This window comes from Harpia harpyja, chromosome 12 (genome assembly GCF_026419915.1).
Source record: "Harpia harpyja isolate bHarHar1 chromosome 12, bHarHar1 primary haplotype, whole genome shotgun sequence".
Lineage (NCBI taxonomy): Eukaryota > Metazoa > Chordata > Aves > Accipitriformes > Accipitridae > Harpia > Harpia harpyja.
This window is the reverse complement of record NC_068951.1, coordinates 30,245,233-30,271,514: the sequence shown is the minus strand read 5'-3', so window position 1 is coordinate 30,271,514 and position 26,282 is coordinate 30,245,233. Positions and strand designations below refer to the sequence as shown.

The 26,282-nt window shown below is 47.4% G+C and overlaps 2 protein-coding genes across 5 annotated transcripts in view; one reads left to right on the top strand and one right to left on the bottom strand.

The window, feature by feature from the left end:
- The window catches only part of LOC128148779 (D-beta-hydroxybutyrate dehydrogenase, mitochondrial-like), a 19,234-nt gene extending 12,874 nt beyond the window's left edge, over window positions 1-6,360 (bottom strand). For 2 of the 3 annotated variants that reach the window (XM_052802988.1, XM_052802990.1), the window contains exons 1-2: window positions 6,107-6,360; window positions 2,055-2,165 (exon numbers count right to left, since the gene is read on the bottom strand). In XM_052802988.1, the coding sequence (XP_052658948.1) occupies window positions 2,055-2,165; window positions 6,107-6,223 (228 nt within the window). In that variant the 5' untranslated portion in view covers window positions 6,224-6,360. The remainder of the gene's footprint in view (window positions 1-2,054; window positions 2,166-6,106) is intronic. The other variant, XM_052802989.1, reaches the window with a different exon arrangement.
- On the top strand, window positions 6,227-26,282 carry BDH1 (3-hydroxybutyrate dehydrogenase 1). Of its 2 annotated transcripts, XM_052802987.1 has the most exons (8): window positions 6,227-6,366; window positions 7,690-7,821; window positions 10,944-11,016; window positions 12,478-12,588; window positions 17,809-17,950; window positions 19,526-19,678; window positions 21,072-21,566; window positions 23,150-26,282. In XM_052802987.1, exons 2-7 carry the CDS (start codon window positions 7,739-7,741, stop codon window positions 21,539-21,541), a joined length of 1,032 nt encoding a protein of 343 aa, XP_052658947.1. In that variant the 5' UTR covers window positions 6,227-6,366; window positions 7,690-7,738; the 3' UTR covers window positions 21,542-21,566; window positions 23,150-26,282. The 2 variants fall into 2 exon arrangements, with proteins under 2 accessions (XP_052658947.1, XP_052658946.1); XM_052802986.1 differs by lacking the exon at window positions 23,150-26,282 and having other exon boundaries at window positions 21,072-22,906.

Here is a 26,282-nt window from a genome sequence, read left to right as displayed (position 1 = left end):
AATAATCACTTATATGCTCATACTTTGTTCTTCACAAGTGATCTGACCTAACAGCTCCCTGCCTTCACTGGTGTTTCCTGCTTCTTTTGGATCCATCATCCTTTTCTGTAGTCACTATATGCTTCCTTTTCTCAGAGCAGTCAGCTCTAGATTTACAACCATTTTCATCCCATGTGCATTACTACCATTAGGATTTCAGTAAGCTCCTGCTCATCAAATTCTAAATTCCTAGGCTATTATCTCCCTCAACCATCTAAAACATGAGGCTGTTCGACACCAGGATGCTGGCTGTCCCAAGAATCGTAGAAAGCATTCGGCTGTAACATTTTTGCAACAGCTATCCAGATAACTGTGTTACCACCAGACTGTTCTTCAGATGCACCTAACAGCAGATAAGACAACACTAACAACTTGGGGGGAAGGAACCACAAGTAAAATCCTGGGGCTCTGTGTCTGTGTCTCCTGAAAATTTATTAGCACACAGAACAAGAAAAAAAGTCACATTCTCCCACTCTACCCCTTCATGGTCAAGTGCTCAGTTAATCTCCTGAAAGTCACCTGCAGATCAACTATGACTGCTGATGCATTTTCCACTTCCACAGAGAGTACAATTATGGAACCACAAAAATTTTGGCTCTGAGTAAGAAGTTGCTGAGCCAGATCAGAGGGGATGCTGAGAGCTGCCCAACCATTCTGGGACAGGTAATATAATCTGTGATTTAAAAGTAATATATAGTTTTTTCATCAATAATACAGGCAAGCAGGGCTCACTTCAGGAGCATTTAGTTTCTTTATGTGGCTTCAAATAGGGCCTGGCCCCCTCTGCTCAGCAATAGCGTGGTGCCTTCTGAACAGCCTCTCAGACCACCCTATCTCCCCTCTCCTTTCTATTCCCTACACCTGCTGCTCCTGCAAAGTGAGTGCCTGACTTGCTATCACCACAGAGACAAGCATCCCAAAGCAGTGTATGACATGATTACTGAAGGATTTACAGAGCCTCCACATGGAAATTTCCAAATAGTGGCAATTTTCCAACAGGACTCTCTTGCTCTCAAGTTACACAATATGTCAGCTGATAATAACCTTTCCTTCTGATGTGGTGGAAGAACGTAACCTCCGCTGAGATCACACAGGCAATGAGGCCCACCTTTTTTTGTTTGTTCTCACCCTCCACACTACTCAAGAATCTGTAGTCATCACTCACTGAGCACCTATGCCAAAATGGCCATCTTCAAATGGAAAAACAAGTGGGTATGAACTGATTTTGAACAATTCAGGTCGGAAATTACATGAGTTTTGACTATCAAAACAGCAAAAAAGCATTGTAAGGGTAAACCCCAGCTGAGCTGGAAGTGGAGCTGGCCCAGTTTATAAAGAGGATTACACAACACTGTTACCTGCAAGAGCAGGGACTGGGGTGATGGGTCTGTAACCCCTTCTGACTCAGTGTGCCTAAACTGATCTCTTACAACAAGTGACGCCATCTGCCAAACACAGGTGACAGAGGGTGAGACCTACAGATATCAGAAAGGTAAATAAATTTGTATTCAGCTATCCAGAAACTGAATAGCTTCTACAAAAGCTGTACAAGTGCAGTTAGAAGACACTTTGGAAACAGAACCTGAACAAGGCAGGAGAGGCAGCTTGGAGATGTTTGAGGAGAGCGTCCCCAAAGGAAAGTGACAAAACGAAAGACAGCAACAGAGATGCCAGTGAAGACAAAAAGCCATAGTGCAACAGTAATCCTGGACTATCAGATTTATTCAGTGTGTTGCAGTATTGCTGAGAGGCTTCCAGCAGTGAACAGTGCCCTACTGTGCAAGCTGCTGTACAGACATGCAGTTGACAGACAGTCCCTGCCCTAAAGAGCTCAGAATTACAGGAATGACAAGATGCAACAAGCAGATGAAGCAATGAAGATGTAACGATCCCTGCCCACTGCACTTCCCTCAGGTCTTGGACTAGGGTAAACGAAGGCTGCAGATGAAGATGCTGTCACTTGAGAAGCATTTTCCTCCAATCGGAGAAGAATTTTGATCAATATTACTACTCACCACGAGCAAGCATCCAGCAAAAACAGTAAATCCCTTTGCATGAAGCCGTTTTGCCAAGGCATGTCCAAAACCTTTGTCGCAGCCTGTTATTAGCACTGCCTTCCCTTCAGCCTGTGTAGGGAAAGGCAGTAATACGGTATCAGATATTGCAATGCTGCACGCACCACCAGCACCCAGCAACATAGCACAGGAGCAGCTTGCAGCCCTCCAGCCAGGGCTAGCCAGTGTTTAGGAGGTACGATTCCAGCTGAAAGTCACAGTGGCCATGTACCTGTCTGCACACTAACCTGACCACAGCCTAAACCCAGCAATTTCAGTGGAGCTTCTGCTGGGTCAACCAGCGTAAATGAGGTAACAAGATTCGTGTATAGAAACACAACCAGCTCCCAACTACTGTGAAACCCTAAATTTATTCAATTGCTGGTCTGTAATGATTTGTGTTGCCTTGATACCTGAGCTAGAACAGTAACTCTTTCTTTCAAGGATCAGTGGCCAAAGCAGAACAGAAACATTTCAAAAGAAGTTAGTGATCTTTCAGCTCACAGGCATTGTAGAAAAAGCAGCATAGAAAACATCCAAATGATAGTATGTCACCAGCTTGACCTCTTTTAACCAGCTCTTTTAACTGCAGGGTGACTCTCTATTGTCTGTTCCCCACCTACTCCCACTCTATGCGGTACTTTCCATGCTGTATTTTAGCACGGAGGAATGTGACTACAGGTTAGGGTTTCCTTCTGAAACACTGCAGTCTTAACAGGAACAACTTATCAAATCCTACAGTTCTCTCCTACATTATTATTATCTTTTGACTGACAGAAAAATTGAGAGAAAAGATTTGATACTCCATCTGGTATGACACAACAGGCTTGTGACAGATCTGAAAACAGAATACCAAACCCTGAAGAGAAGTCTGCAGCGAAACACTGCCCATTCACCCTCTTTCTTTGCTTGAAAGCCATCTCTCCCCTGCTCTCCTCACCACAGCTGTGCAGCAATGAACTTCTAATGCTTAACCCAACTAGCAGGCACCCAGCTGCAATGCTGCACACTGCTCCAAACTGAAACCATATCTGTGAGGCAATAACGCCATATAGTAATAAAGATCTAGAGAATGCAATAAGGAAGTGAGGTCACTTCCATCTCTGTGGAGATATCTGCAACTAATACTCCCTGTTCCTATATTAACAATAGCTGGTATATGAACATTTGTATTTTATACTACTTACGTATGAATTGCACTGGCTTGTCCAGCCACTTTTTCCAGACAGAAATGGGGCAAATCACCAATGCTCTCTGGTCTTGTTTTGCTGACACGCACGGTAGGGAAGTAGCAACAAGGAATAATTGCAGGGTGATAGTGATCAGAGCATTACTGTACAAACACAAGATGACTCTAAGCAGAGAGCAACAGGCAAATAAGCTACGCCCTGTCCTGTCCTATAACTTGTTGAAGTTATTGCTTTTAAAGGGGAGTCATGATCTGAAGTTGAAATTAGAACTGATCAAAAGTCTATCCTGCATTTATCATACAAACACTCACATTAACACTGATTCCTACACTCAAAGAGCACCCAGCTACAGACTAGCTCTACTAAAGCTCTGAAGGCAGCTACAGCTAAAGGACAAAAGATAAGTGGGAATTAAATATACAGTGCTCAGTCTTAATTTAATTTACAATGACACGAATCCAAGAAAGATGAGGATCAAGTAAGAACCAGATCACAGAATTTGCCACAGTTACCTCCCACAATAATTCAGCAAGCTGGCCCATAGAAAAGAAAGATTTGACTTTTTTCCTCTGCCTCACCTCCCTAGACCCTTTGCCTCTGTATCCTGAGACAGAGGACTTCCCAGAAGAGCAGGAACTGCACAGGAGATAAGGACTTGCAATCACTTCTAGAACCCACGGCAGGCAAAGAAGATACCCCATCCTCAACCATCATTAGCTCCTTCATCAGCCAGTCTGATAAGGACAGAGCTCAGCTGCAGGAAATAAAAGCAAATGGCTGGGCTGCCTTCCTGTGTGCATCTAGTTTTAGCTCTCAGCAGCTGGTTTGCTTTCTCTGGTTAAAAAAAATCCCACCAAAATGTAGACAGAAAGGAGGAGGTTTAAAAATCCTCTCAGCTGTCTATAATGGGGAGAAAAGTAAGGAACAACTTACAATATGAGAAAGTTCCTGTGATTATTTGCTAACTATTTGCTATTGCCCTAATTGCTGGTAATAAAACATGTGACTACAGCAGCACGGTTCACAACAGACTGAGGCCCCAGCAGCACTAAGCATGCAAAAACCCAAGGTATGTATCAGATCTCACATCTGCAGCTGCCCCCATCTTTGTGCCATGCCTGGTGGACAAAGAGCTCCCAGGGATGAGAACAGGGAGCGACCCCATTCCCAGCCAAAAAGATCCTATTCCCAAAAGTCCTCCGAACAGGGAAAAGCCTGATCTTCCTTATCTTTCGGAAGTCCCAAGATTAAGGCCTAATGGGCCTCATTCCCAGAGTCTGATAAGGTCAGTCTGCAGCTTACAGTTTGACACAGTGCTGAGACAGGCAGAGAGGACTAGCTATCACCTCTCTAGCAGGCAGCACGGTGACCTTAATCATCGTTTTGAGGAATTTCAGGTGCCTCACTCACTAACAGTCACACCGTGCTCTCAGGAAATACTGCACAGGAGAGGCACTCGCGTACAGTGCTGCCAGGGCACCTGAGACCTGCTAAGGGTGCAGAATAACTTCTTGTACTGGAGGTGCTGTTGTGGCATCTGGGCAGGGTAATGCTGTCTGTATCCTTGCGGTGTGATCCACAGCACTGTAATAGACCTTCCACACCATTCAAACCACCCCAGCGAGGCAGCCCAATTTTAACCTGCAGCCAGCTCAGGTGCACACACCTCACTAGCTTTTCTTGCTGGGATATGATCGCTTTGTTAAATAGTAGAATTTATTTTACTCATGCAGGTGATCTTTCAAAATTATACACATTTATTGGAAAAGAGGATAAGGAAAGTGAAGCTACCTTGTCAGCCTCAGTCTCTCTGGACAATGAGGAACCCATGATGCTTGCCTAGACTTTATCTTCTTCTACTGTGTTGCTTGTTTCCTGGATCTTGTTCCCTTTTATGCCCTTCCCGACCATCTGCTTGTTATCAAACAGATTAATTTGAAGATGAGAGCAGTTACACAGTAAACTTTGCTTGTTCCCTTTCTCTGGAGTCAGGAAGTTGAGGTTTTCAATCCCAGGAAAAGGAACTGAAAATATTCACTAAAGGGGAGGTATTTTCTCAGGTGGGACAGGGGTGGGGAATGTCAGAGGAGCAGAGGACACAGAAGAAGAGTGAAATGGGAGGCCGCAAATGGGCCAAAGCTGTTATCTGGCCGTTTCAGAGGGGCAGGACTGAGCTGGAGGCACGGAGGCAGAAACAGGTTCACTTGCAGGTTCTCCCTGGTGCCTGCAGGAGGGCTGTCTGGAGCATAAGCAAGAGCTAAGTCAACTCCAATCCAGTTAAAGAACCCCAGACATTTCGTGTGGTTTTTTTTTTAAAACATGTAAAAGAGACTGGTTATGCAGTTCTGCTCCATTCGCAGGGCTGTTTTTCCTCCCTCATGCTCATTTCCAAATTTAGAGTACTGGAACAAAATCCACGCACCCACTGCTTCACGAAGCCCGTGAAGTAACAGGGGGTTTCGCAGCAGCGCGGGGGTCAGGCCGGCGGCCGGCAGCCGCACCACGGCCGCGGCCGAGCCCCCTGTGAGGGGCCGGCAGCCTGCCCGAGGCTCTTCCCAGCTCGGCGTTTCGCCGCCGCTCGCGGTGCCCGTGCTCAGCCTCCACCGGCCCAGCCGACCGCTGGGGCGGCGCCGTCTCGGCTGCCTGCAACCGCCGCGGGCGCGACGCCTCAGCCCCGGCCCGGTTAAACGGCAGCCGGCGGCAGAGGCGGGCTCGCAGGCGCGGCGCCATTTTGGGCCCCGGGGGGAGCGCCTCCGGAGGCCTGCCCCTGGCGAGCCCCAGAAGGGGCCGAAGCCCCCCCCGGCCCCTCGCCGCGGTACTCACGGGCAGGGCGCGGCGGGCCCGCCGCGGCAGGAGGAAGAGGAGGAGGAGGAGGCGGCGGGCCAGGCACCGTCCGCCGCCCGCCAGCAGCAACGCCGCGCCCAGCGCCAGCAGCAGCATCGCGGCGCCCCGCACGGCCGCAGCCTATCGCCGCCGCCGCCCCGGCCCTTCCCCCGGCCCGCCCCCCGCCGCGCCCCGGCAGCCGGGGCACCGGCCCAGCCTCATTCAAACGGCAGCAGCGCCCGGCCCGCCGGCGGCTCCAGGTAACGTGTGGGTGGCCCGCTGCCGCCGCCGCCGCCTCGGGGCCTCCGCGGGAGGGGGTCGGGCGGGCCGGGAGGGGTCGCGGCGGCAGCGGCAGGCCGGCCCCGTGGCTGCCGGGCCGCCCGGTGGCCTTGCCCGCCCGGGGGGAGGGGGCGAGCCGGGCGGGGCAGGCCGCGGCGGGAAGCGGAGGGCGCCGGCATCTCCCCCCCCCCCCCCCCCCGCGCGGCCGCCCCACGCCGCTCGCGTGTGGGAGGCCGCGCCCCGCTCCGCGCCCCTCCGCTGCCACGGGCGCGGGGCCGCCGCGCACTCGCGCGCCCCTGGCGAGCGCCGCGAGCCCCTTCGCGGCCGCGGGCGCCGCGCCCCTGCGTGGGGCAGGGCCCGCCGGCGCTGCCCGGGGACGGCGCGTCCCCTCGCCCGATCCTTGCAGAATTCCTCACAAAAAATTGCGTGGCTATGCAACCGAGCTCTCGAATTGGATCAGAACCCCTGAATTCCTGAGGATTGCCGGAGCCAGCCAGTCCTCCTGAGCCTGGACCTCTCCCTTCCGAGCGCGGTGGCCCACCACTGCTCTTTTCGTGGTAGTTGCCCTCTTTTTTGGTTGAGGCCTGTTTCCTAGCAGGCCCTGAAGCTGCGGCCCTGAAGCCCAGCCTTCGGCAGAGGTGCAAATAAGCCCCAACGGTTAGATACCGGTTTTCTGCTTTAATAAAGGAAGCTGTGCATTAAGCTGCAGAGATGTTTTTTGTGCGCTGGATTGGTTTTATCCGAGATGAGTATGATTGAAGTTAACTTTATGTGCTTAACTCTTGGTTTTGAGCTGTTTTCACCTCATAGTGAGTCTAATGGTGATTCCCTGTGCATAGTCCAGCATCGCCAGCTACTTAATTACGAAGAAATGTATTTTTAACCACATGGCTGCACTAGCTGTAAAGCCCAAGGATTGCTTTGGGGAACATATAACATCACCTGTGACTTGAAGTTATATTTTAGTTTAAAATTATTTCATGTAGCTCACTTGAAATAATATATTCCACGTAAGTACCTTAGTTTTTAGCTGTTTCAGAGAATACACTTAAAAGATGCCTTAAAGAAGGAGAAATTGACATTTTCTTTAAATGCCTCCCTGCTTGTCAGTTTACTTATAATCTTTTTCCTTATTTAAAAGCATCTTGAAGCAGTTGAAGGTTGAGCTGTTTATCTCCGTGTGAGGGACTGGAAGGGGGAAGGATGAGTTCCTTTGGACTTTATTTTCTTGTTGAAATATATGGAGTCAGCATGACTACAAAATCGTTGAGCAACTAAAACAGAGGTGCTATCTTGTATTGCAGAGCTGAGGGAGAACAGTCTTGCTGTTGGTAGAGTGTGTTAATTGAAAGCATGTTGGCTACCAAGCTGTGCCGGCCTCTCCTGAACTTCTCTGTGAAAGCCCTGAATTTCAAGGACCCAGGGAGTGCCTTCAGGTAAGTAACCTGGTGGAAAAGAAGAAAGAGTAAGATCCTGAGTAAAGCAAACATCGAGGGCTCATTTGATTTCAGCAGGACAGTTTATTTACAGACTGACAAGATGGTTGAGGTTGGAAGGGACCTCTGGAGGTCACCTGGTCCAACCCCCCTGCTCAAGCAGGGCCTCCTAGAGCTGGTTGCCCAGGACTGTGTCCACACAGCTTTTGAATATCTCCAAGGATGGAGACTCCACAACCTGCCTGGGCAACCTGTGCCAGTGCTCAGTCACTGAGCTGAGCACAGAGGAGATGGACTCTATATGCAAGGAGGGGTTGGCAACCTGATTTTTTTTTTTTTTTACACTTGGACAGTCATCTGTAGTCAAAAGGGGGTTGAGTAGAGCATTAAGTAAGTGTCAAGCAAGGATTTATTCCTGAATATCAGCAAGTAGGCCTTGCTGCAATGCAAGGAACTGACACATATTTCTATGACTTCATTGAAGAGGCAATGAATCACATGAAATGAGAAAGTTCAGAGGGAGGGTTTTAGTGAGAAATGGAGGTGGGCTGAGTAATGAAGCTGTTTTTTTCTGAACGTGAACAGAAAACTGCCTATCTAATTCTAATTGCTAGCTCTGAAAAAAATACCTTTTGTATTGATACATGATGGGAACCCTACTACCCTACTAGTCCAAATTCAGAGCAAGTTGAGTGCTTTCACTGGCTTTGCTTTAGACCAAGGTTCCCAAACAATGGTGTGTGTACCACTAATTGTACATAAGTCATTTACAAGTGGCTCATGGCCTACTAAGCAAGAACTGCCACCGCCAGTGTTGTTCTACTGCTGTTAATAGTGATGTCCAGTACCATCACTGTCAAGGACGGCTCCTGTAATAGGCAGTGGTATAGACCAAAGATAGCCGAGCTGTTAGGGATTTCCTATGCAAACAGACATAGGCTTTTTATCTCCTATTTACTCCACACTCACGAAAGCTGCCCCAGCAGGAATCTGCTATGGCCTTAAAAATACAAATTAATGCTTTATTAACTTGAGAAAAGAATTTTCAGCATATTCTTTTTTTTTCTTTTTCCTCTTCTTTTGTTTTGCTTACTCTGTATTTGTGCTTTGTGCATCTTGTGCTCAGGGCAAAAATGTGTTGCATTTTTTTAAGTACCCCGAAGCTGCTAAACCTGAAATGGAAATCCAACTGTTCATCTGAAAGGCGGTGTTGTCACTATACCGGTATCTTAATGCATTGAGGTAGCATTTATATACTTGACTCTTCAAGCTGAGGACTGCCTTTTTTGGTGTAACTGAACAAAAGTGAATGCATGGTTACAAGCACAGATTCAATTCGAGGACCATCTGTGCATTTTAAAAGTCTCAGTTGTGGTCTCTAGAATTCAGTCGTGCAGAATGACAAAAATGGCTCATGGTACATTAGCGTACTGTGTGGGGGCTAACATCACATACGCATCGTAGCTGTTTCCTCTGATGACATTCCTGCTGATCAGCAGCCAGCATCTATTTTAAGCCCCTGCCTTCAGGTCAAGGTAGACAGTATGTCAAGTAGTTATTATCTACAGGTTATTGTGAATAGAGTGCAGCAAATCAGTGCTCTGCAATGAAGTAACAGGACCAGGCATGACACTGTAAAATAAAAATCCTGTAAAATAAAAATCAACTTCATGCAAATAAAAGAAATGTTATGAACTTTTCTGGGCACTTTGAGACACACCAAGGAGCTTGTTGTTGAGATAAAGTTCCAAGCCAGGATTGCAGGTCAGTGATGTTAACACTGACTTTGCTTGGGGACTGACCTTTGCAGCACTTAAATTGGCTGTAGCTATTTCAAGAGCTGATTGGGCTTGTGACACTCAAAGTTAGAAAAAGTGCTGAACTGTTGCAGAAAGGTGAGCGGACACCATTGCCTGAATATAAATCAGCTCCTTTCCCATCTGGTTCAAAGCTTCTGCCCTAGCAGACCCTTTTTCTAGCCTTGTGTTCCCATGGTGCAGCTCAGTGGCCAGAGTGTCTGCAGGTTGCTGTTTGGTGTAGCACAGGTCACCCTGGGAGCCTGTGATGTCTAAGCAGGAGATAATTGTGAATGATTATGCAAATTCACTTAGAAGACAGAAGAGCAGCCTGGAGGATAAGCTCTGCTGAAGGATAGATGTTGTTAGAGGGGCCAGAGGGTAGATGAAGTACAGCAAGTCTAGGGGAAGGCCAGAAGGCTCTGAGAGGGCAATGTCAGTGCCCAGAGCAAAAATGAAAAAGCTGATATAGTCCAGAGAGGTCGCTGGCAAGGACAGAAGCTAGGGTCACTCTGGTTTGTTGTCTAGGCCCAGTTTTGATGAATGACGGCAAGATGTAAGACGGTGTGATGCTACTGGTAGCATAGCTTTTCTAAATAGAATCTCACTTCCTGGAAGGCCTTGTTGCTTTGCTCTGGTCTGTCTTTGTGAACATGGTATATCTTCCCAGGAGTCAGACATACTATGCAGAGGAGTGTCAGATCTGCTTGGCAGGTATTACTCAAAGACATAGTGTCTCTTAGCTTAAACAGTTGAAAAGAGAGAATATAAAATCTAAGAGTATCTGATGGGTAGCCACTGCAGAGGAAGAAGTGTCATCCAAGATGGCAGAAGGGTGGAGCTGTGTGTAAAAGCAGTGAGATAGATCCAAGCAAATTCAACCTTACGCTGGGTATCAGAGACAATGCCACAGCAGAATACTTTCATCAGACAAATTAATAACTTCCTCTACCCCAACTTTGTGCAACTCTTAAGTGAGAGTCTTGTTGCTCTTGGAAATGAAAACATTGTACTGCCCACTTTGCGGCTGGAAGGAGCTCTGTGCCTCCAGAGCAAGAGCTATTTTAGAATTCTTGGTAATATCCAGACAGCTTCTGCAGCTGGAAATAGCATCAAGGTCTTTTGAGAAACAAATGTTTCATACTGTAGGAAACACACAGGCTCAGACTAAGGAGAACTGTAGACTGGATTCTGTCTTCTCAAATGACAGTCTACATCATGTATATAGGCAACACTACATTCCTTTTCATGTATATGCTGCAGCACCAGGGTACGGACAAGATATTCCATGCCTGATTGTTCTGTTGGTTTTTGTTGTTTTAACAGGCCTGTGCAAAGATTTTGCTTCCCTCTCTTGTCCTCATGTGGCAGCCGCTCTTATGCAAGTGAAGTCGATCAGGTGAGTGTCATTGTGGTTTCCAGGAACTAGTTCTGCTGAGCTGGGGTTTTAAAGTCCCTGAAGCCTGGTGACCAAATTCTTCTTTCTGATTTGCCAGAAGGACTACAAGCTGGACCTCTCCAACATACTCCACATTCTTTCCTAGTACAGATCTTCCATTGACGTAGCATGGTACATGCTGCTAAGGATGGAAATAAACAATCAGACTAGTGGGTTTTTTCTATTTTTGGAACTCACTCAGCAGATTAAATCTTCCACCTTAAAGTGGAGGGAATTTGCATGACAAATTCTTAATAAAGCACTCCTTTTGGATTATGGTTGTGTAAAGAGACGTAAATAAATCCTCACCTCTTGATCTGGAGAGTGGCCCTCTTCTTTAACAGCCCTCTCTTTGAAAGTGCTAGCTTGCCAGGAACAGTGCCAGGCAAAAGGAAGGGGGATGTTTTGCTCTCTTGCCTGTCTCGTAGCACAGAACTCAGCACTGTAGCAGTGCTAGAGCACGCACATCTTGCTCCATAACCCTGGGACAGAGTCTCAGAGGAATTCAGATACGGCCCCTGCATCACTGCTGGGCTTCCAGTGTGACCCTGATCAGTCCCTGTGTAAGCTGGGGAAAGCCAAATTTCTAGCTTGTTAAGAGATTAATTGGAATGAATTGCAAGTAATTATTACCTAATCCCACCCACAGCAGCACCTTGCTGCATGTGTACTTGTTGCTGCTGGAATGTCTGATCCACCGTGCAATTTTTAACATGTCATTTAACTGCTGCCTCTCTTTGGGTTAGAAGAAGGGGTTTGGAGAAGGAAGGAGGTATACTTCTATTTAAATTGTGAGTTGGAAGAATAAGAAGACCAAAAAACAAACGAACGAACAAAAAGACTGATGACCAACTGGTCTTAATTTCAAATATTAAACCCACTTGATTCTGTGTAGCTCTTATAATACCTCTAGTGCTGGGTTTTGTGCTAGAGAAAGAGGAGTGAGCAGTCAGTAAGGTTAACCCATATCCTTTCTTCAGTCAAGCTATCTTCCCCATGCCTTACGGGATGCATGGCACAGAAGAGTGGACTCCTGCTTGCTTTGAACATACAGGAACAGTTCCTACTGAAGGGAAAATGTGTCTTGGGAACTGTCTGGTATATTTTCAGATTACAAGATGGATGTGAACTGCCAGAGAATGGTGGTTTGCTTGGTCTCTGCCTTGGGAGCCTGTTGCCAGAGGTGCCAAACTTCTCTTTGTGTTGGGAGGACAGTGATCCTGCCTCACTGCAGTGAACTCGGTATGAAACCTTTGTTTCCTGTCTTCAGGAGGCACTGGGTGGCAGTAGCTGGCAATGAGTGTAGAGAATGTCCCTGGAACAGACTGCTCTTGGCCAAGGGCATGGTTTTGTTCTGTGCACTGCAAATCACTGATTTCAAATACTCAATTCCAGTGTGTTTTGTTCTGTTTTGTTTTGCAGATTGGCAGCAGAGCTGTGCTTATAACAGGTTGTGACTCAGGGTTTGGATTTGCCTTGGCCAAGCACCTGCATGGCAAAGGCTTCATTGTTTACGCTGGCTGCCTGCAAAAGGTAGGGAAAACAAAAACTGTATTCTTCACCTGTGGCACGTGCACAGACACGTAGCAAATCCAATCTTCCCTCTTCACTCAGCACAGCTTTCTGCCAAGGAGAGGGAGGGTGGTTGGTAGCCCAAAGGGAAAGATAAGGGTACTTGAATTTCATAGAGCATAACCTGGTCTAGACCAGAACCAGGACTGAATGGTAACTAGGGAGGTTCTTACTTGAATCACAACATTGTGGTCTGTTCAATATCTGATGGACTGGAACCCCAAATCTAATTTTATAGGCTTATCCATAAGCAATTTTTGGGATGAGTTTCAGTCTGGACCTTTGGCCCTGCTCTCAGACTATACGTATTTATGCAGGGTTTATTTTGATTAATTGCGACATATACCAAGCCACCAGTGATCTTATGACACGTGGTATGAGCATATTTTTCTATATTCATGAGTACAGCCGTGCCTCAGTGTGTATTGAGGGTCTCCTGAAATCTCTGTGAAGGCGATAGAGTTCCACTAGTGCAAATGAGGGCAGAATCAGGCCACAAATAGCTTAGTGACGCAGTCTTGATATACTCTCCAGGAGCGCTCTGTATGGCAGTCAGAGATGCCTGGTCATGGAAAATAAGAGAGAGCTTTAGCCTCTCTTTCCTTATGAAGCACTGCACTTTTTTAGCTGCGTGGCCATTTCCCAACAGAAAAAAACTTACTCCTCAGGATATCTTGGGGTGGGTCAGTTATTTTGATTCTAATCTTTTAGCTCACTCATCACTATAAATGTATCTTGAATAGTTACATTATTTAAAGAGAATTTGCCAGGTCTTTTTTAATGTTATCAATACTCTTTCTGCTGTTAATTTTTCCATTATTACTAAGTTTTGCTTAAATGATTAGTTTTAAATTTAAATTATTAGTGTTTCTGCTGCATTTTTTCAAAAGAGAAGTCTGTGTTTCAATAGCTCTGTCCCTTTTGGTGTCTCAGCTTTGGGTCAAGGGTTTATTTGTTAACCTGGGCTCCCTCTACAGGCTTCACAGAACAAGACACTTCTTATAAACTGCTGCTTTTCAAAAGGTGTCAAGCAGAGAGAGATGGTAGATGAGTACTTTTTTGGCAGATGTTTCCACTCAGCTTTTGTAACCGAAGATCAACATTAGAGAATATAAGAACGTTGCAGACTTAAAACCCACTGTTTAGAATAATAGCCTGCCTCTTTGTTGACAGGAGCCAAAAATTTCAGAGCTGCAGAGTTACTTCTGGGTTTCACTTCTTCTGTCTGAGCTGCCAGAAAGACCACATTTTCAGTGAGCATGTCTTTTAGCTGTCACTGAAAGCTCCCTTCCATTTTGGTGTCTTCAGTACTCATTCTACTGAATGCATGTTAGTGGAAAATCTTGGCTTCTGACAATTTTAGCATAAGCTAACGTGCAGCAGCATGCCAGATACTCTTTTAGGCTTTGATCAATATGTATTTCCTCGCCAAAAATCAGCAGAAAGCTTTGCTGTAGCACTGTGTAATTAAATACTGCTTCTTTAGCTGGACTCACATCCCATGTTCCAAAATCTGTGTGACTACAGCAAGACTGGTAACAGCAGTTGTCATCAGAAAACTGCTGTAAAATGTGAAAGCTCCTTGGTTAACAGGTTGGCCTCCTATGTGTCTTCAGGCCGTATACTTTATGTAGAACTGCTCTTTAGAACTAAAACAAGTCCAGGAGACTGAGCTGATTTCTCACTGTGCCACAGGTTTCATGAGCAGAACCATGAGCAGAATTCTGATCAGAGTGTAATTATTGCTGGTGCTGATTTTAGGGGCAGAAAAAGCCTGGTGTGTTTTTAGATGCTAGATAGAAGTGGAGGTAGAAATAAGAAGCATCATCTTTTCTTGGGTATATTTGTCCTAGCCCTGACAGAGAGGAAATGACTATGAAACTTCAGTGTTATTTTCATGGGACTGTTTTTCACAGCACACCTGCACATCAGAAGTGTACTCCAGCTTGGGGAGCCATTGTGTCCTCAGGGTATGCACTGTTCTTAGGAATGCCACGTCCTTATTGCAGATTAAAAGTGTGTGCAGCGCTGACTCTTCATCAGGAAAGGTTTCCCAGAGCGGCCAGATCCTGAGCACCTGACTGTATTTTTACAGAAGGAAAACTGAGAGAGGTGTTAGGGTCACGACTGAGGGGAGCCCAAGGATGGATCTGTGCTAACAGTGTGCTATTTCACACACGGTTTCTTCATAACATTTTCACTGGCAAATATATTCATGTGAGAGTTGTGTTGATGCTTCATTGCCAAAAGACAGTGGTAGACTGGATCCAATGAACGATCACGCTGCAGCTGTCTTACTTTTTCCTCTTTGGTTAATAGCTGGAGGAGCCAGCTGACACAAGATGAAGAAGGTATTTTTCCATCATTACCTGTTACCCGTGGACATATGTGATGTTTGTCACGGCTGTCAGGCATGTGGTGGAAGCCCTTTTTGCTTTGCTTTGTGTGCTCAGGCCTGTTGGGGCTTGCAGGGGGATGAGAAGGCAGAGTTTATCTGAGCAAGCCAGCATGCAGGCCAATCACTGTAGGGCTCAGCAAGGGTACTCAGAGCAATAGGGTGTTACATACCACTTCAAGGACACACTGATAAAGATACAAGCTGAAGCTATGGGCCCCAGAGGGTGACCATGGAAACAGGAAAATGAGGCAGCAGTGTACTTTTTCTATATGCAAGAGCTGGGTCCTCTTGCCATGGCACAGTGGACCCTGGGGCTGACAGGAGAGATGTGCTGGTCTCTCGGCGTAGCATGAGAAGGTCCTTCCTCTGCTGCGTATGGGCCCGGGGGTTGTGGGACAGGCTGCATCCCATGCCGGGAGACCATGACACAGTCACAGGGTGCCTGACTTAAACACTACCCATCTGTCCTTTCTGAAGAGCCAAGGGAATAGCCCTGTGGGTCTGAGTTAATGCCCAGAGTCCAACTCTTAGCCAGGATCCCAGCCCCAAGGGTCCCTGTCCAAGCACCCAGCTGCATGTGGGTGGGAGGGCAGGAGGGATATTGGCTTGCTGAGCCAACCCTGTAAGGGAGGAAGAAGAGGATACTGTGAAGGTCCAAATAGAGCTTACGAGGCTTCTGAGGCTGGCGTGTTGCTGTGGCCCAGAGATCTTGTAGCACCTCATAGACCTGGGATCAGGGAAAGACACACCTTGGCCTTATTGTTCTTCCTCTTCCCTTTAGCCGTATCTGCTGTTTCCAAGGGACTTGCATGCTTGCGTTTGCTGATTCCCTATTGGCATTCCCACATGTGCCATTTGTATGCTTTTCAATGCTTTGCCATACACACTGGCTTCAGCACCACAGTGCTTTTGAGTGAGCCTCAAACTTAGCACGAAGCTCTATTTTCAGTCACTGTAAAAAAAAAAAAACCTACCACTAAGCTGTGCATGGGACTTTTAACTGCTCCATTTTGTATGCAGTATGCTTCTGTGTGAAGAGAGCGTAGTAGATGCCTTCTCTTAAGGATGAACACTAACCAGTATTAACAGTCTGTGGTGGAATAAGGAAGGGTGGAGAAGACAGAGGAGATGTCAGGTACTTAACTTTAGTACGCTGTCTGTGAGCACAGTGGTTAAGCCCAGGAATGAGAGGAGCCAGGAGAAGGTTGTTTTGGAGGACAGGTGGCAGGGAGACAGGGGGATGTATGGCCACCTTCTTGTGGTATCTAAAGCGTGGTGTCTAAAGGGAACTGTCGCTCCGGGGGGGGGCAAATGGGCAGCTGGGGTTCAGACTGCAGAGACAAGCAGCATCTCGTTGACAACTGACTGCTGGCAGTCTCTGACAGGGAGCACCTGTGGCTCAAGATGTTTAGAACAATCTAATGTCATTCAGCAGTCAGGAAGGAGCCCTGCTATGAAGACCTAGCCTGTTTCAGGTCAGAGGAAAAAAAGCTATCTGTCCAAAAAAGCCTCGTCTGTCAAGAGTGAAGAGCACTCCCATGCTTGCCTGCTGATGCTGACACAGTGAGCGGGCTACCTGGAGGGTTGAGCGGTGGGGGAAGAAGAGCTAAGCAGCTATCAGATGGTCCTGTGGGACATGCTTCATGTCTAGCCTGTTAGTGGAGAGTAAAAGACTTCTAGTGAGGGATGATACTGGGGGGACAGAGGGAGTTTCTTGCAGTAAAGACAGGGAAGTTCCCAAAAAGTCATTATTTTCAGAGCTAGACCTCACCATCATCTACAGAAGTACCCTGGAGTGGCCAGCAGAGTCCAGTAGCTTATAAACATAGGAGCGATTCAGGGATAGTCCCAAACTCGTATTAATATCCCATGTCCGTGTCCTGGAAGCACCATAGGCAGGCTTCACCGCTGTGAAGGGACTAGGTCTGGGTGTGGCAGCCGTGTTGGTAGCAGCGTCTGGCCCATGTGAAAGGTATCTCAGGGGTTGGCTGCAGTTAATTGTCTGGGCTGTGAGTGGATATGTGTATACTGGGGGAATCTTGTTCTGAGCTGAGAAAAAAGGAGTGGAGATGGGAAATGGGAGTGAGAAAAAGCTCATGGGGGGAGGCAAAGAAGAGAGCAAGATGCTGGAAAAGGCGCTGGGGGGAATTGCTAGCAGGGAAGCTGGCCAGGCACTTGATGATTGGACTCTGTAGGAGTCTGTCGGAGGCAGCAGGTAGGTTTCCAGACAGTGGGAGCTGTGTGCGTAGATCAGCTGAAGGGAGAGTGCGGTGGGCAGGCAGTCCCTCTTCTAGGACTGTTGCTCCCAGAGCTGGCAACGTGACTGAGAAGCACATGCAGTGTACATGTGCAGCCACTCACTGGCTATTTTATACCATACCCCTGCCAAACTATTTGCTGTGCCCCTTATGCAAGCCAAAGCGAGGATGGCAGCCCATTCCCACCACTGCGGCAGTGGGGTATAGCTTGATCTCAGGAGCTTGTACTGGGCAGGAGTTGCCTTGCTGGGGCAGATCCAGTTCTGGCTGCTTTCTTGGTGGCTGAAGCAGTTTGTACCAACTGACGTGGTGGCAGGGCTCATGGTCAGATGGAGATGCTCGAGGAATGGTGTTCTGCAGGAGCATTCTTGTCTGTTCCCCTTCCTCTTAGAGCTGCAGGACTGTCCTGATTATTCTGTGACTGCCCTGTGCACTCTCTTTTGCTTAATTTGATGGTTGCTATGCATTTGATATTCTACACAAGGTCTTTGGCCAGATTCAAACCAGCGCTTTCTTCCCCTCTAGGACAAGGGAGATGGTGGCTCCAAGGAGCTGGACAACATGAACAGTGATAGAATGAGAACTGTCCAGCTCAACGTCTGTGACAGCAAAGAAGTGGACCGAGCAGTGGAGCACGTGAATAGCAGCCTGGAGGACCCACAGAAAGGTAGGTGCATGCAATGGGCTCTAAGGTCACAGAGGTGGCAGGAGCTCCCTCAGCTGGTCTCTGAGAGCATTGACAGGGCATATTTCAAAAGCTGAGCATATGATTGAAGGGCACACAAAGCTTTGAGGAGCAGCAGTGCAGAGCAAATGGCCTGTTTTAATGTTGTGCTGTATCAGAAAGCAGCTTCCCACTTAAGACAGCATCTACAAAGACAACTGCTTTTTTCTGCACTAGCTCCTATAGGGACATTAGCAGAAATCAGGGTGGTGTTCAAGGCCCTGGGATTAGTGCTTTATTCCTGTGACCTGAAGTTGATTGTGACTCCTTTTCTGTTGTAAAACCTGGCCAGTGCCCAAAGATTGGGCATTAGCAAAGGAAATGTCTCCCCAAAACTTTCAAAAAGCTAAGAAAATGGAGAGGTTTTCCAAAGGATTTCACATGAAGCCAGCTGAGTATCAGTAATGACATTGTGGATATTACCATACACTACAGATTTCAGAGTTCAGGGGGTAGCTGTAACTGACTTTCTTAGCCTGCCTACCTCATTCTACTGAGGTGATGACAGCAAATTCTGCTCCAGTACTGTGAAAATCCCAGTTGCTCGTGCATTCCTGAAACCTTTCCACCCTTTGGTGAACTACATTTTTTCCCTAAAGAACATCCATACTTCAACACACGAAGGTTGTTTAAAAGCAGAACCACTGGTGATGTTTTATTTTGGATTTTGCATAAACATATTTCTTTTACTTTATGTTTAATTTTTATATGTGGATCTTCTATATAAATTTTCTAGCCCTGTATTCTCAAGCATAGGCCAGGGTGAAGTTGCCTTTTCTGGGCTGCTTCTGAGAACAAAGATCTGGACACAGTCAGTCAACAGATAACAGTGAATTTTTCTAAACAGCAGAGAGAAGCCATCCCAGACCTTTCTCAGTCTGTTTCCTGTGCAGTTAGACTATTACATGAAGTGAGTTCATTTTATTCCAAATTCCTTTTTAATCTTTCTTTTCATTGCCAAATGAGTTGGTAGCTTCAGTTGTTGCTATCTTGGTTGCAGCAAAATAAAAGCGAGAGGCTGTGGCATGCGTGCCCACCCATGTCCACCCATGCCCACATCCCCCTTCCCAGCATTGCACACATTCTGGTTCTTATGGTGACACAAGGAATTTTACTTTGAAATAATGACTCTTTTGTTTCTTACAAGGTCTGTCCTATTATTATTTAGAGACTATATTTTGCTGCTTTTAAAAAATCATGATGGATAAAAAGAGAATGGTAAGGAGAACAGCTTAAACAAGGCTGAAATTCTCTTTAAGCAGGCTCAGAACTTCCTGGGAAGCCTTATACACAATACTTTGTGGCTGCAGTGTTGCGCACTACAGGCAGATCCTGATTGTGGTTATATTTGCTCAGGAGACTGAAGTTCGCTCTAGACTCTTCTGTCTGGCTTCCATCATTACAAGTCATAATGAAAAGCTCTGTTGTATAGTTCAGTGATCTATTGGCAAGGCCTTTTCCAAGCTGCTCTCATTAGTCTCGCAGAGGGAAAGCTTTCTGCTTGATTTTGTCTTTTAGGGCTCTGGGGGCTGGTTAACAATGCTGGCATCTCCACATTCGGGGAAGTCGAGTTCACCAGCATGGACACCTACATGGAGGTAGCTGAAGTGAACCTGTGGGGGACTGTGCGAACCACCAAGGCTTTCCTTCCTCTCATCCGGAGGTCAAAGGGTGAGTGATCTCCTCCTGACTGGCACTCCCAGGAGCAGGTCCCTCATCCTGCCCCATGTCTTGCTGTGTTAAAGGCTAAAAGGTCTATTATGTTTCTCTCTGCACCATTGGCCGCCTTCATACCTGTACAGACAGAATGTGACCCACAGCATACACACAAATGACAGATTTCCTAACCGCTCTGAGTTACACAGCAAGGCAGCAGTCCTGAAAACCTGTTATTATTTCTCTTTCCCATCTGTGCTGCCTTCTTCTGCAACATCCCACGCAAGAAGTAATCCATCATACCTTCTTTTACCTATTCAGAAGCTGCAGCTCACCATAAATTTCAGTGTCAGGAGTGATCCTCCCCTCTGTACAAAAACCAGCAGTGCCAGTGCTGGCAGGGTGGGCAGCAGCAGTGTACTATGACATGCTTCTTGCAGGGAACTTGTCAGCTGTGCGCTGTGTTACTTTGGGAGCTTGTAACGTATGCGAGGTGGGGTTTATACAGCAAAGGAATGCAGACCTGGAGCTTGCGTGGGTCTCGGCATAAAAGGGCAAAAGCTTTCCTGTACTGCGGCCAACTACCTGACTAAATGAGAATATTTTTTACTCTTGAGGCATCCACAAACATTAACAGTGTTGTCCTGTGCTGCAGACCTGGGCCGTATGTGGCCCAGGCAACATTTCTTCCACCATGGAAGGGTATCCACTTCTGTGGTCAAAGTTTCTCTTTCTAACACAACTCAGCAATGAGCACTGATAGAAAGTGCAGAGAACTGCAACCTCTAATTAGACTGCAGCATCCACAGTCTCCTACCAGCGTTCTCCCCAGCCACAATGGATGGCTTCTGGAGAGGAGAAAGGCCCCTGCTCTGTGCCTGGAGCTATAATCTAGCTGTCACACAGAAAAGGGTGCAATGGACTTAGACTGCTCTGACCTTTTGTGGTGCAGACACTGTAAGCCACCATTGGGCTCCTGGATTTTGTGCCTTTGACTTGCAAATAAATGAGCTCAGCATTGGTGCCAGAGGCTTTCTTTGCTGCTGCTTCCTCTTGTCTGGGCTCAGCCCTGATTTGTTGCTGAGCAATCCTGTTTCCCACCGTGCAGGCTCTGTCCGGCCTCTTCTGTGTTCCCTGTAGCACTGAGCTTTGTGTGTCATCATGTGCCTGTTCCCTCAGGTATAATGAGCCAAGGAGCACAAGCAATGGGCTTGTTCTCTTGCCTGAAGGCCGTTGCGTAGGACAGCAAAGCTCAGATAGAGCCACGAGCAGGTCTGCCAGGCAGCCTGTATGGATGTGCGGTGGGCGGGTGGATGCATGTTCAGGAATCTGTTGGGCGGTGTGTATCAGGTGTCTGCTCTGGACCAGGTACCACAGCTCAGCTGTGCTTTGCCTGGCCTCTGTCTAGGTCGTGTGGTGAACATCAGTAGCATGATGGGTCGGATGGGCAGTCCTGCCCGGTCACCATACTGCATCACCAAGTTTGGCGTGGAAGCCTTCTCCGACTGCCTGCGGTACGAAATGCAGCCCCAGGGGGTGATGGTCAGCATCGTGGAGCCTGGCAACTTCATAGCTGCCACCAACCTGTACAGCCCTGAGCGAATCAAAGCCATAGCTGACAAAATGTGGGACGAGCTCCCTGAGATAGTGCGCAAAGACTATGGCAGGAAGTACTTCGATGAGCAGGTCAGCAAGATGGAGACGTACTGCAACAGCGGCTCAACAGACACCTCGCCGGTCATCGAAAGCGTGGCCCACGCGCTCACCTCCACAACCCCCTACACCCGCTACCACCCCATGGATTACTACTGGTGGCTGCGCATGCAGATCATGACACACATGCCTGCTGCCATTTCAGATCGGCTCTATGTCTATTGAGGCCTCATACTCCTAGGCTACCCAGGTGGGAAATTTGTTTTAAAGAGAGCATTGTACACACTTCCCATTAGTCCTTTTGAAAATTTTCTAACCTCATTTCAGAGTACTGTATTTTAGCTCTAAAGGGTTCATTTAAACATCTGACATAACCTAAAGGGCAGTAATTTGCAAGGGATGCTTCATAGGCAGGAATACATTATGTTTGTGCAGGGACATTGATTCTTTGCTATTTATTTCATGTAATCCTTTTTTTTTTTTCACCTCAAATACCAAGTTATAATCATTATTTAAGCTGCAATTGCTCTGAAGTGTTTTCACAATAATTTCTACTGATGGCCAAACACAATCTTCACAATTCCTGCCTAGGATGCAGCCTTCACACCATAAAACAGAGGCCCTCCATTCTGTAACGGCAAACCGCTGCCTCCTGATGACAAAGAGCATCCAACAGACTTTTCCAGGCCTGGCCACAATAGCCCAAGGCAGAGCAGAGATTCTTTCGTTTGGGGATCAGAACTCAAAATGCTCGAGGTGCTGAAACTGAGCAACTGACCCTGTCCGTTTCTCTCTTAGAATTATACTGATGAAACCTTAGAGAAAAGGAATCAGTCTGCTTTTCTTGCATGCTTTCTTGCAAAGGAGTTCAACGATCCAGGGACTCAATTCTGCAGACCTTTCCCAGAGGAGTTTCTTACTCATATGAGCATTCCCATGAGTGTGAGCAGCTTTACGCACAGGACTGCAGGCGTCAGGATTCGCCTGTAGGAACATTTCTCTTCTCTTCAACAGTAATTGAACATCAACTCCAGACTTAGTCTGGAAAGAGTTTCACTCCAGCTCCTATTAATTGTGAGGATCGCCACTGAGCAGAGGGAGGCAGAGTGAATGCCGTTCTTACCAGGGACCTCAGAGTTACACTGAAGTATTTGTACAGCACCTTGCACAGAAGGGCCTTAACCCTGGCCAGGGCCTCTAGGCACTATGGCAGTGCAGGTGATGATAACAATAATAACTTTCACTGAAGGAGTCACTGAGCTGAAATACATCTAACATGATACAAATCTAACAGAACGTCCATAACTATAAAGTTAACTTTAACAGCAGTTTCATTTCTGTGATGATTGTTTACATGTCTGAGAAACATTTGTTTTGTACAGTAAGAAAAGAAAAGAAGAAAAAGATCCTTTCATGGGAAAATGTGGAAAGGATTAATTTTTTTAAGCTTGAAGGGCAAAAAGCAAACAAGTACTTAAAATACCATTGTTAGCAAAGTTAAAGAGAAGGGATCTCACATGCTCTAGTAACATACAGTGGTATGATCAAACTCCTTTGGCTTAATAAATGTATACATGAATGGTAACAAAATTCAGAGGCTCCCTCTCTTTATTTTTTAATATTTAAGGTGAAAAGCTCATATTTGTTAGTGGTGGTTTTTTTAATTTGGTGAGGTTCATGCCTGTCCTGCATACACACCGCATTCAGCGGCCAATTTGCAGTCCTGCATCTTACATGTCTGTGTTGGATAGTGGAAGACTTCTATAGGAGTACTAGATGTATCCTGCACCTTGTGCCAAATATGTCTAACCCCTGGACTCTGTGTATTCACAGCTCTTAAACCTGCATCTTAAACCGGACTCCCACAGTTTACAAAGGATTATTATGGATTATTCCCAGGGAGCAGGAAGAGAAACTGAGCTCTGAAGAGGGGAGGGGGATGGTGGTGATTCAGCAAGGCAGGCACACAGCAGGTCACTGACAGACCCAAAATAAAACCCTGGGAGAGACTTGTTGGCTTTGTGATCTTCTCCAGAGTCCTAGCAGTGGTAGCTGCATCTTGTGGTGCAGGGAGGAGTATTGTCTCATTTTCCAGTAAGTCGACTTCTCTCTGGGACTAAATGTAGCAGTATGAGCCACAGGAGACCCAGCAGGCACAAGGGCTAACTCGCAAGGCAGAGCAAAACACCTGGATAACGATGTTTGCTGCAGATGACACAGCAGACAGAGAAAAGCCTTTACAAGAAAAGTTCTTGTAGTCTAAAAATTTAACCCCAAGATGCTAAGTAACATAAAAAATCATGTAATTCTGCTTGGGATGCTAGCTCCCAATTTTACACACTGCTGTGTTTTAATACAGACATCAATGAAGTTAGGTATGGAAAAGACTGAGTGCGCAGCTGAGTTATCTCAGTTTAGCTCAGAGACCCCTGAGAGCAAATGCAGCAGATATTTAGCAGTACCACATTCATTCCCAGCCAGAAAGATAAAGCCAAACAGTGATAACTGCACTCACATCTACACAGCATCTCTTCTGGAGGCTTCTGAACTCTTTCACATTAGGTGCCCACAGGGAGCCCTGAAGCCATGCCACCACTCTGGGGCTGGAGGAGATGTGACGGTAGCGGTGCCCTGCAGTGTGATTCATAGGGGACTGTGTGGCCACATACGATAGGAAGGTGATGGCTAGGGTGCTCCTGTGCATCACGGCTGTTCCTAGGTTTCTGTGCAAGTTTTCCTGATACGGCGAGAGTTTGGAAGCTGATACGTGGCCAGGAGGGCAGCAAGCTGGCTAGTTTTCCTGCTGGGATCTTGGCAATCCCACAATTTCAGGGTTTGCCCTGAGAAACACATTAAAAGCTAATCCCCTCTGGTTTTGCCTGACTGTCCTTGCGACTCAGTGCATTCTAGGTCCTGCCTTCATGGTGCCCCTGTGGCTTCTGGAATAGGTTCAGCCCACCAAGTTTACTGGCAAACTAAAAAGAACAAAAGCATAGCAAAGGAGGACTTAGCTGGGCACCTGGTCCTCTGCACTCCCAAAGCTGCCTCAGTGGGAGCTTCTGCCCCCTCAGGAGCAGCTGGGGAGCCTGGAGGGGTCAGTCTGCAGAGGTGCCCACGCCTGGGCTCTCTAGTCTGATCCCAGCTGGCTGGAGGGAGAGCTCTCCCCACATTGCTTGCCAGGCAAAGACTGTTGGCGAGGACGCAACAGATCTCACCATACAGCATCCCTTGGGCAACCTGGAGTTAAAAATAACTTTCCCTTGTGTGGTGGGAGGCAGCAGAGATGATGGGGTAATTTTAACTACAGCTGTTACATCTTGTTCTGAGCCTTAATGAGGAAATCATGAAGTCCTACCCACTTCAGAACTTTTTGCTCCTAGCGATGAGGGTGATGAATGCTGCATTTGAGACCAGCATTTAGTGACCCCTTACTGCCACATTATCTGGATGAAGTGCAGGGATTTCCCAGTTAGACAGAAAATAATTTCACAGCCAGGAATTCACACAGCTTTGGGAGAGCTGGTCCCAAGCCTGTGCCTCAGCTCCCACATCCTGGCAGAGGTCTGGCCGAGGCTCCCTTCCAGGCCTCAGCCCTGTGAGTCTGGCTGAGACTCATGGTCCTGGGCTGGCAGTTTGGAAACAGGACTGCTCTGGAAACAGAAAAGAGGAAAGGACCACTCCTGTTCAGGCAGTGTTAAATAGCTAAGTGCAGGGCGCCTTCCCCAATTGAATTAAATATAACAACTAAGTAGATACTCAATTAAATATATGAGTGGCTCAGTTGCTGAGCTACAAAGTCAAATCCCTGTCTGTCCTGAGATTGGACTGAAGCCAAGGGGCCTTGCTGCAAAGCATATGTGCATCTGCTGGCACTTTGTGGACTATGGCTTTGAAAAGAAAGTATCTTCCCAGCAAACAAGAAGGGAGTCGTAAGTATAACTCACAGAAGATCTGATGACACCTCCCTGCGAGATACCACTCAGGAGTACAGCACCAGTTTCTCTTCCCTCTTTCCCAACAGCGATGTAAGGCTTGGCATGCAGCCGTGGGGTACTGCAGACTTAAACTGGTGCTTCCCTCCGTGAGATGAAGTGCCAGCCTGGTACCACCAAAGCAATGAGCAGCGAGTTCTTCCTCGCCGTGCATGAGTACAAGCAGCGGGAGATGCCAGGGCCAGAGGCAGCCCGTACACCCGTCACACAGACGGCAGGTAGCGCTGGCAGTGCCACCCCCTGCTCGACACCACCCGTCACCTGGGCGTCACAACCCTCACAGGGTGGTGGGTGAAAGGGATGCTGTGAATGTGCCCTAATTTTGGCAGTCAGCTGGGGTAGCACACGCTCCGTCAGCTGGAAAGACTGAGTGCCTGGAATGGGCTCACCGTCACCCCCTGTCAGCAGAGCGGTGAGGGTGGCCATGGCAAACACGGGGGTCCCAGCTTGGCCTGTGTTACTGGGGACTTCCACCCACAACCATGCAGAGAGGGACACGCAGTGGCACAGATGCCATTCTGCAGCTCCCTTGCAACCGGTGAGGGACAGGCAGAGGTAGTGGTGTACCACCTTCTACCTTCTAAAGGGCCCCAGGACTTCAGGACTGCCTGGAAGACTGCAGATCAGGCTGCTCTGCTTCCATAGCCAGAAGGCAGCTCATGGCGGTCTGTGGGAAGCGTAGGGGCGAGGAGTCTGGCTAAGATGTAGGTTGCTATCTTAAAATAATTTTTGCTATCACAGTGTTTTGTTTGCTACTGAGTGTGGTTATTCAAAGATGCCTTTTTGTCAGCATCTGTCCCCAATCACAAATGAGTCTCTCTGTCTTTCTGGGGCTCTACCACCATAATGAACTGGAAGAGGAACTGGACCTGTCTGCAGGCTCCTTCAGTCATCCTCTCCCCTCCCTTCTCTAGCACAAGATTGTGTAATTATTTGTGTGATGTGGGACATCTTTAGCAGAAAAGCTTGGGAGA